This window comes from Pipra filicauda, unplaced genomic scaffold, assembly GCF_003945595.2.
Source record: "Pipra filicauda isolate LSUMZ 115617 unplaced genomic scaffold, ASM394559v2 scaffold451_size532456_pilon, whole genome shotgun sequence".
Lineage (NCBI taxonomy): Eukaryota > Metazoa > Chordata > Aves > Passeriformes > Pipridae > Pipra > Pipra filicauda.
This window is the reverse complement of record NW_024104589.1, coordinates 377,149-386,481: the sequence shown is the minus strand read 5'-3', so window position 1 is coordinate 386,481 and position 9,333 is coordinate 377,149. Positions and strand designations below refer to the sequence as shown.

Genomic DNA, 9,333 nt, shown 5'->3' with positions numbered 1-9,333 from the left:
CGGCGCGAGGAGGGCGGGCCGGGCCGGCCCGGGCGATCCGCGGCGGCGGCGGCGAGAGGCGGCCACTCCGGCGAGCGGCAGGACGGCAGCGCCCGCCTCCGCTCTCCGTCGCCCGCAGGATCCATGGCGGGGGCCGTGCCCCTGCAGCTGCTGCTGCTGCTGCTGCCGCTGCTGCCGCCGTCCGCCGTCGCCGTGCCGGCCGCGGGCGAGCCGTCGTGCCACGGAGCCTTCGATATGTACTTCGTCTTGGACAAGTAAGGGAGGAGAGAGAGAGAGGCGGGAGATGGGGATCGCCGCCATCGGGGAACGGGGAAGCGGGGGCGGCGGCGCCGCTTTTGTTCGGGGGTCTGAGGGGCCGCGCGCGCGGGGCGGCCGTTGCGCGCTGAGGGGCCGCGCGCGGGGCGGCCGTTGCGCGCTGAGGGGCCGCGCGCGGGGGGGGGGGGGCGCTGAGGGGCCGCGCGCGCTGAGGGGCTCTGAGGGGACTCTCCGAGAGGAGCTCGGCGGGAAGTTCGCGAATCCCGCTGGACCTCGCTGCAAGCCGGCGGGTCGCGGATTCGGACAGGGGCGTCGGAAGTTCTCCCCGGAGGGGTGCTGGTGGCCGGACATGTCGGAGGAGCGAAAGCCGTAGCATCTGTCGCCTCTCTTCGTCCCGCGGCGGCCGCCGCCGGCCGGGCTTTTGTGGGCAAGTTCGACGGCCGCGATCGCCCTCAGGGAGGGGCGGGGGGGAGAGTAGGGCCGGGGCCGCCTCACGGCGGGGACCGCGACAAACTTACCGGCGCCTGCCGCCCCGAGCCGGGCTGGCCGTGACTCCAAGTGTTTGGAACAGCAAATATTGTTAAGTTTCTCCCTGAAATGTCACCCAAGATCAGGCCGCTTATGTGCTGTGGTTTTCCCTTTCAGGTCTGGGAGCGTGGCAACGAACTGGCATGAGATATTTGATTTTGTACGTCAGCTGACAGAAAGATTTGTGAGGTGCGTGGTGCTGCCTGTAACAGCCGGGGTGATGCTGTGGTGATGCTGGGCTGTGTTAAACACCCCTCCCGTGCTTTTGCAAGCTTAGGGGATGTTCACAAACACCATAAAGTTTGGCTTCTAAGACTCCAAGTGCTGGAAAATATTGGAAACTTGCACTTTATTTTCGTGCTTGGAGCTCAGCAAAAAGGTGATAATATGCATCTTTAAGTATTTAGCCTCTAAAATTACTCTTAAGATGTGATTTGATAGTTTTTTAAACTTCTTTTTCCACAAGCCACGTGCCTCATTTCTGATGGAGTACTGTTCATATGCTGCATTTGGAGATCTTTATAAAGCAGCAGGTCTCTCTGTGTGTAAATATATGGTGCAGGTCAGAAGGAAGAGAACAGTGTTAAACCTCAAACCCAGAGGGAGCCCATGCCATGTAACAATGTGTTTGTTGTACATACCTGTAATCAACTTTGTTACTGCCAGCAGTGTTGTCCGGCAAGTCCTTCTCCCGTTGAAACGGCAGCTGTGAAACCCGAGTGACTGAGGGTTGCTGGGTTGCAGCATTTTGCTTTAAAAAAAACTCACAACAAAACTCAGAATAAACCAAAGGAATCCTCCCATACACAGGCAGAGATACTGTGGTAGGTTTCGTTGAGGAAAACAGTGCAGTGTGCAGTTGTGATCTTGGCTTGCTAATAAAGGGATACAGTTAGGCTTATATAATTAAACACTGCTTATTTTCATCCTGTAAAAAGCAAATCTTTAAACTTCTGTAAAACTTCTGTTGAGAGGGACAACAGAAACTTTCAAAAGTTGTTTTGTGAGCTCTAGAGTTAAAAAAAAAAAAAAGTAAAAATAGAGCCTGAGGAGATACTGAAGCAGCACTTCTTTGGACTAAGTGGGAAAACATTTGCCCTCCCTGAGAAGTATGGTGCTGGTTCAGTGGAAGCATTTCAGTTCAGCATCCAGTGACACTCCCTCTTGCAACAGTTGCATGGAGGTCTGCCAGTGTCCCGAGTGCTCACGGAGCAGAGCAGGGATGGGATGGCTCACGGACAGGATTGTTCTGTGGTGGCCTAAAGAGAAGTTGGCTAAAACATAACTTGGAGGTTATTGCACACAGAGTTGCATCTCAAACAGCGAAGTCTCACAGTAATCACTAGGCAATGATGCAACTACCACAGATTGAGTTTGCAAGCATTTTGCAACTAGAAAGATAGATAATCCCATGGTTTCGGTTCTGATTTAATTTAGAGCATCTCAGAATTTTGTGGATAGACTGCAAGGATGGATCCTAAATCCAAGGTCTGTGCAATTCTGTGCAGACTTGCAATACTTACATTCCCATGATGTCAAATAATTTGAAGTTGCATCATTGACGTCAGCGAACTGAAAACATAGGGTCGTTCAGCTTTACAGGTGTTATGTCCTTATGAACATGAACCTGCTTAATTAATGCTGATACATATATACAGTGAATTATAAAGTTACTGAACGTATTGGAATTGTAATGAATAAAAATTAAAAGCAAGTAGGAGAAATGTTACAAATTACCTTAGTAAAGTTCCTGTCTTGGGCTTTCAGAGCATCAGGCAGTTCTTAAGCATTTTCCACTGCTAATTGCATGATTCTCTGTAACCTTGTTCAAAGAGACAGGTTAGCTTCTTAAAAAAATATTGAACTCCTTGATAAAAATCAATTCATACAGTATTGCATTTTACTGTGACATTTCCCTGGATACTTTTAGGGAAGTTGATTGCCAGTCTCAGAACTCTGTCACCGAAACAAAACCAGACTCACTCTGGAAGAGTTTACATGCTGCTTTTTTGGGGCTGAGGCAGTCATCAGGCACTGGTTCTGTGACTGGAGTGATTTGATGACCAAAGAGCACAGTTGGAAATTGATAGTGTGTCAGCCTGGAAAAAAAGGGGAAATGTGTCTGTGGTTAATACCCAGAGCAGGGGGAATTCTGCATCTGTGACCCTGGCTTTGTGTTACACCAGTGACAACAACAATACCCAAGGAATGTGCGTTACCTTCTCTGTGGGGAGAGATCATATCCTGGGAATTCACTGGACTCTAGCTGAGTGAGAGAGAGTAGCAATTCTGCTACTTTGTTCTCAAAGCATCTGAGTAAGGAAAAGATGGGCAGAAATCTTTTCATTCCTCTCATTTTGTGTTTGTAGTTCAAAAGGATGTTCCTGGGAAGCTGGAGGGTCAAGATGATGTGAATGAAGCCTGAACAAGCAAATGAAATGCTGTGCAGCTGTACGTTTCTCTGACATATTTTTTTTTCCCTCTTTCCCTTTTCTAAAGCCCGAAGATGAGATTATCGTTTATCGTGTTTTCCACCCAGGCACACGTCATCATGCCGCTCACTGGAGACAGGTTAGTGCACTGCTGTTAAATTCCCCCTCCATCCCCCCAAGGGCTCTTACTGAACCAGAGGAGCAGTGACAGATCAACAGCTGATACCTCTAAGTGGTGGCTAGTCGTGAAGCCTCCATGCAGAGCTGATTTAATTTGGTGACCGTATCAGTGGATAGCCTTGTAAAAAAGGAAGAAGTGGAATGATGGGAAACAAATCCTTGATGTTAACTCTGCCACTGCTTTGCAGAACAACACCAGTAGTGTATTCATCTCTGTGTGATTCTGCATCTCCCTTGGCCCAGCAGGAGAATGATTCTTGCATTTACTGTTGTAAAGCCATGTCCGTAGATAAGTTTTCAGGATTTTTTTCATCTCTAGGAAAAGCATAAAGTAAATAAATGTTTCCTGCAATCTCACATAAGGTAGGTATTCTGGTTTGTATTTCCTAAATAGGACTTCAGATTCTGGTTTAAACAGTGAAGTTGGTGCCACTTGAAGGGTGTGAGGTCTTCCTGGCACCGTGATGATGTACATATGTGCCTGAACTCTTCTTCCAGTTGATGGTTTCAAAGGCATTGGAATTCAAGGCTGCTCGCTCTGATTTCTAAAGCAAGTAAGGATCAGCAGTTAGGATAGCTCAAGGATGAGTGAGGGGAGACAGAAGGAGGAAACCAGGTAGAGAAGAGAAAGTTGCAAAAATAATTACTGGAATCACACAAATTGGGAAATGATCTTGTGGAATGAGTGCTTTTGGCAGCAGACAGTGGCATTGCTGTCGAGAGTCCTTCAGTGTTCTCTCAGCCTTGTCAAAACCAACACGACCTCCTCTCCCTTTTGTCCAGAACCTACTGCGGCACACAACCTTCTGGATTTTGAAAATGTGGGTGAAGCGTTTAGGAATAATTCCAATTAACTGTGGCTGGGTGGAAGTGAGATGGTCCTTCCTTTTTGCTTCCTTTAGTAGGTCAATGCAAAATGTGGTCTGCCATAGTTGCTTAGTTTCTGCTATGGCGTTGTTTGATTGTTTTAAATAATACATAAGGGCAAGTACAAGACTTCCTGAAAGACCTGTCATGGGCAACAGACAGGAGTTAAGCTTACAGAAATGTAGCTGACATCCGAGATGCCTAAAAATCCAATTCTAAGCCCCTCCTGTTGTAGCATTTGGAAAGTGGTCTGACTTGAGAACAGCCACTTCCAGATGGCTTGAGAAGGGTCAGAAGAGGACACTCGAGCCTGTTCTGAGGCCTGCTGAAGTCAATGAGGTCCTTTCTCTCCGTTAAAATAGGCCTGTCAGTGGCCTGTTCCTTATCAAGCACAAGAGCCAGCACTGATAGCACACAGACCACTTGGAATGCTGGGCAGGATGCTGGAGCCCTGCCACAGGAACACAAGTGCCTTTTTCATTGCCTGTCTGTGGCATGCTTGCAGCCATGGATAGAGCTGTGTTTAAAGCACAGAAAGAACCTCTGGAGCTCTAGTGGGTTCCCTTGGGGGACTTGGCTTTAGTGCAAGGTGGGCTGATGCTTTTGTGAGTGTGGCAGGGGAAAGAAAGTGCCACCCTTACTGTTCAGGAGGAATTATAAGGAGAATGGGAAGGAGACTAGTAAATGTGACCATATGTACATAGGCAAGAATGGATAGAGTTGGAACAGCTGTCCTTTTAAATATTAAAGAGGTCAACAGAGGAGAATCACTGAAACTGTCTGACTCCTATTGTTCCCAACAGAAGATGAGGACGCTAAGTGCAGTTCTGGGGATGGGTGTGTGTGGGTGATTATGGGCTATTATGGCCTCAGTTTGTTGTGTGCACTCTGGACTAGCAGACATGGTTTTGCCCTCACTTACTTGCTAATTCCCAAATGTCAGAAAACCACAATTCCTTCCTAGCAGTTAGATCAAAGTAAGGCAGTATTTTTTATTTTGAAAGCCTTAGGCTTCTGGTTGTTTGCACAAAGGTCTTGCTGGTTTTACTGCACAATAAAGCTGTGGATATAAAGAAAGCCACACCATAGTGCCAAAGCCCCTGAATTCCCAAATATTTTGTGACTTTGAACAATACTCTGTGACTAACTCTGGAAACAGAAGTCACTGTTAATCGCAGTGCACAAAGTGCTGTAACAAATACATAGAATAATAACAACACTCAGATGGAAAAGCCTTCTCACAGTGGTTACAGCCCATTTGGGACACACATGTCTGTGAAGTTCAGCTGCAAATTGTGCACTAAGTGGTAAACAAAGATTGGTGTACTCACATTTGGGGCTCAGTGTTGGAAAGCAAGTGGTTCGGGAAAGCAGATACACTCACGAATACCATCCAGCTGGCATAGCGTTGCCTGTGCTCTCTTTTGGCCAGCTGTGCTGGTTTCTGTAAACCTGCTTCTGCAGCACTGACTGGTGCCAGTGGCCAGGACTAGCCCTGCTGCCTTTGCCTGGGTGAAACTCTTACTGGAGATAAAAAGATTATGTTAATGAAGGTGGGAAGATAGAACACTTGAGTACTTAGTATGTGACCAACCGTACCATCCTGTGCTTGTCCATAGCCTGGTGGTGCACTGACTGCTCCTGGTTTCACAGGGGTGTGTAGGACATGGATGTGCTTGGAGCCTCGGTCATGTGAGCTGTGCCTGCGCTTGGATCCAAGTAGCTTGCCAAAGTAAAGCCATCTGCAGAGAGTGTGTTCCGTGGGGTGTACCAAGTACAGCAGTTGGCCACCGATGTGGTTTCCACGTGGAGCCCATGCAGGAGGCCTCAAGTTTGAAGCAGAGTAATTATTATAATTTAACCAAACCCTTTGTAGTATTTAAGAGGCATAGAAAACATGAATGTCCTCCAAATGACACATCTGAGGAGGCTGATGTGAGTTGTCATACTGGTGAAAGGAAACCCCACACATCGTCAGGGACAGAGCGGTCCCCTTTTCAGTCAAAGAACACTTCCTCCCTCTTGGTTTCACTAACAAGTTGGTGTTTTCCTGTTTATTGCACTTCCTTCTTAGCAGCAAACCCCAAGTACCTGTTTTGTTTGTCTTCGTTGGTTAGAGATCAGTCGGTTGCCTCGCAGCACACAGCCTCATTCCACACCATAAATACCTGCTCAGTGAGAGCCACTCTCTGCTGCCAGTGCTTGTACACTCAACACACTGAGAGAACTCAAGATTCCAGCACTCCGGTGGGTGGAATGCGACATGGGAAAGACATACAGGACACTGTCCCTCACCCAGAGGAGCTAAGAACACCCCTTCTGGAAACCGCACGGGTATTAACAGCTGCGTTTGCCTGGCTGCTGCTGCGAGAGCTGTTTGAGGCAGTTACACAGCTTAGAGAAACAGGAGTCGGGGATAGCTGTTAAAAAGTAGTTGTGTCTGTGCTAAAACACGGAGATGGGCTGCAGCGTGTATGCTCAGTGGGGAAGAGAGATTAAATTTGCACGTGCTCAGCCCAAACACAGGCAGGCTGCAAGTTGCTGATTCTGTTTGCCTTTTCCACCTCCCTCCCGTGTCTAACTAGCACCATGAAGCCAGTGGCCCCTCACTCAGCCTTTGTTACTGTTCCCGAGCTGTGCTGCTCTATGTCCAGGCACCCAAGCCAAGGGCAGGACTCTGCTGTCTCCGTACAGATGAGTTACACAACCAGGCCTTCTCTGGGGATTTCTGTGGCTACCAAAAGTAATTACAGAAACTAGAGAGAGGGAAGTTGTGAGAGCGTTGAACAGCAGGAACGGGGTTCCCAAGTGCTGTGGCTGGTTGACTGCAGTCCCGTTATCAGAGTGGTGCAGGCAGACATGAGCTCCCCTGCCCACCCTTCTCAACTGGCCAGGGGTGGGTTTTAGTGTGACAGAGCCCACCTCTCCTGCTGGCTGCTGGGCCCAAGTCCTGCACCCACATTGGGCAGCTGACATCCAGACCAGGACTCGCTGGTACCTGACTGACTCAGAGCATGCGTGGAGCTTGTTCACATCTGGCCTGGGTCTGTCTAGTGTGACTGTGCCCTGAGGAAAGACAGGGTGACTGATTAAACGAAGCTAAAAAAGCTCATGCTGCCAAAGATTTTCCTGGAACCCCTTGTAGGCAGAGGCCTGGCAACACCAGAGATTTCTGTGTGACCGGGTCACAAGACGTTGCAGATAAATAAAACCGAACTGATTGTACAAAAGCTATTTTTGCAAAATGAAATCTGTTTCAGAAAACTGGGACTTGAGTTGCTGCTTGTTTCTTGGCAGCAGAGCACTAACGCCTGTGATGTGCTGCCACTCATTTCTGGCAAGCTCCAACTATGTGGTTTATAATCTGCGTTCGTACATAATCACTTGCAAGTTGTTTCTATAGATGCTGAATATAAAATATTTGGATCAAACAGATTGTATTATCTTACATAACTTGTTCCCTTCCATACATTCAATGCCACACCTCTCTCTTTTTTACCCCCTCCTCTCCCCGATTCTACGATCCTGTGATGGGGAGCTTACGGGTTGTACTTTAGAACAGAGCTGCTAAAGATAGAGGAAGCCCATCCGTGGAACAAATGACGAGTGGGTGGCATTCAGGCAGTGTGGCATATGCATTCTTTCTCATTTGGTCTGGCCTAAGGAAAGCTTTCATGCATCCTGTGATGTATTTCTCCTGCATCTCCTCACCCCTGCTGGGTTCCTCTTTCTCACCTAGGTTTGTCAAGTGTTCTATATATTCCAGCCCAAATTTTGTCCCAACTTAGTTTTCACTTGTCCTTTCCTACCGCAACTTTCCATGGACTTCACTGGAACTGTGCTTACAGAAGACTCAAGACCCTCCAGATTTGATTTTTCAAGGAAAGTCTCTCTGCCTTTTTTTTCCCCACTTGTGCCGATTTCACTGGAAATAATTCCTGTCATGCTGTCTACCAGCTTCTCCACTCTCATCCCCATAGTCAGCGAGCATCTCGCAGATGGATCTGCTGGAGTGCCCGTGAGAAATCACAGTGCAACCATATTCTCCTGTTAAATTTAAGTGAGCTGTGACCTGCATAAGTGTGACGTCTTATCAAAGGTCACACAGGAAAGTAGTGAGAGCCGAAAATGAGAAACTATCCTCCATCTCACTCCTTTTCCTTGGGTACAAAAGGTGTCTTGCAAATGCTGGATTCGCCTATTGCTATTTATTTCTTTAAGGGTGAAAATTTTTATTGTTGCAATTGAGTTCTACCCAATTAAATTCCTGCATATTGACCTGGAAGATTTCGGTCAGGATAGAAGTGCTGTTTTAGAGGATTTGTTCTTCAGTTGCAGTGTGATTGGATGCAAAGTTGGTTTAGCTGAGCAAAATAGACTTAATGTAACAGAATTTCCACTGGGCTATGTAATGCTGAGGCTTTGCCACCTCTTTGCCATATCTGCTCCACCTGAACATTTTCCTCAGCTCTAGCTCTTTGACTTACTGAAGCATATTGTGTTAGTTAGTTAGGTCTGAAATACCTGTTCCCACAGTGCCACACTTCTGTCACAAATACAGTCTGCCTCCATGTGGGATCTCAGCTAAAGGCTCTAATTTACAGCTTTTCATTTCAGATCTCCTTTAGGATCAATACTGTTTTCAATGGATAAACTGCCCCCTTTCCCCATTTCAGATCACACTAAGTCTCTTACCTTTTTTTGTTTGCAGAGAGAAAATCAAGAAAGGTCTTAAGGATTTGGAGGAGGTGATACCAGCAGGTGAGACATATATACATGAAGGACTAAAACAGGTAGGTTTTCCTCATCTTCTTGCAATCAACACATGCTGTGTTCTCACCCTTTGGTTAACAACCTGTAACATAAATGGATTGACTGTATGCCTCGGTCTGTTATGCTCAAATCTTTCTAGTTGCCTAAGTGGTCCCAGGGTTGCCCAGACACTGTGCAAATCCCATGCAGATTAGCCATCACAGAAATTTGCCATATGGAATTTCTCTGACTCGCTCCTTCGCAGCGGAGCGCGGGTCTGTGTCGTGAATCTCAGAACTAACCCAGCATACCAATGACA

General features: G+C 47.4%; 1 protein-coding gene across 7 annotated transcripts in view; it reads left to right on the top strand.

Annotated features, from left to right (window-relative positions):
- Positions 1 to 58: 58 nt before the first annotated feature.
- ANTXR2 (ANTXR cell adhesion molecule 2) overlaps positions 59 to 9,333 on the top strand; it is an 82,926-nt gene continuing 73,651 nt past the window's right edge. For 2 of the 7 annotated variants that reach the window (XM_039385940.1, XM_039385939.1), the window contains exons 1-4: positions 59 to 254; positions 901 to 972; positions 3,283 to 3,354; positions 8,974 to 9,055. In XM_039385940.1, the coding sequence (XP_039241874.1) occupies positions 124 to 254; positions 901 to 972; positions 3,283 to 3,354; positions 8,974 to 9,055 (357 nt within the window). In that variant the 5' untranslated portion in view covers positions 59 to 123. Of the gene's footprint in view, positions 255 to 518; positions 683 to 900; positions 973 to 3,282; positions 3,355 to 8,973; positions 9,056 to 9,333 lie in introns of those variants that run through there. The other 5 variants (XM_027711847.2, XM_027711846.2, XM_027711848.2 and 2 more) reach the window with 3 other exon arrangements.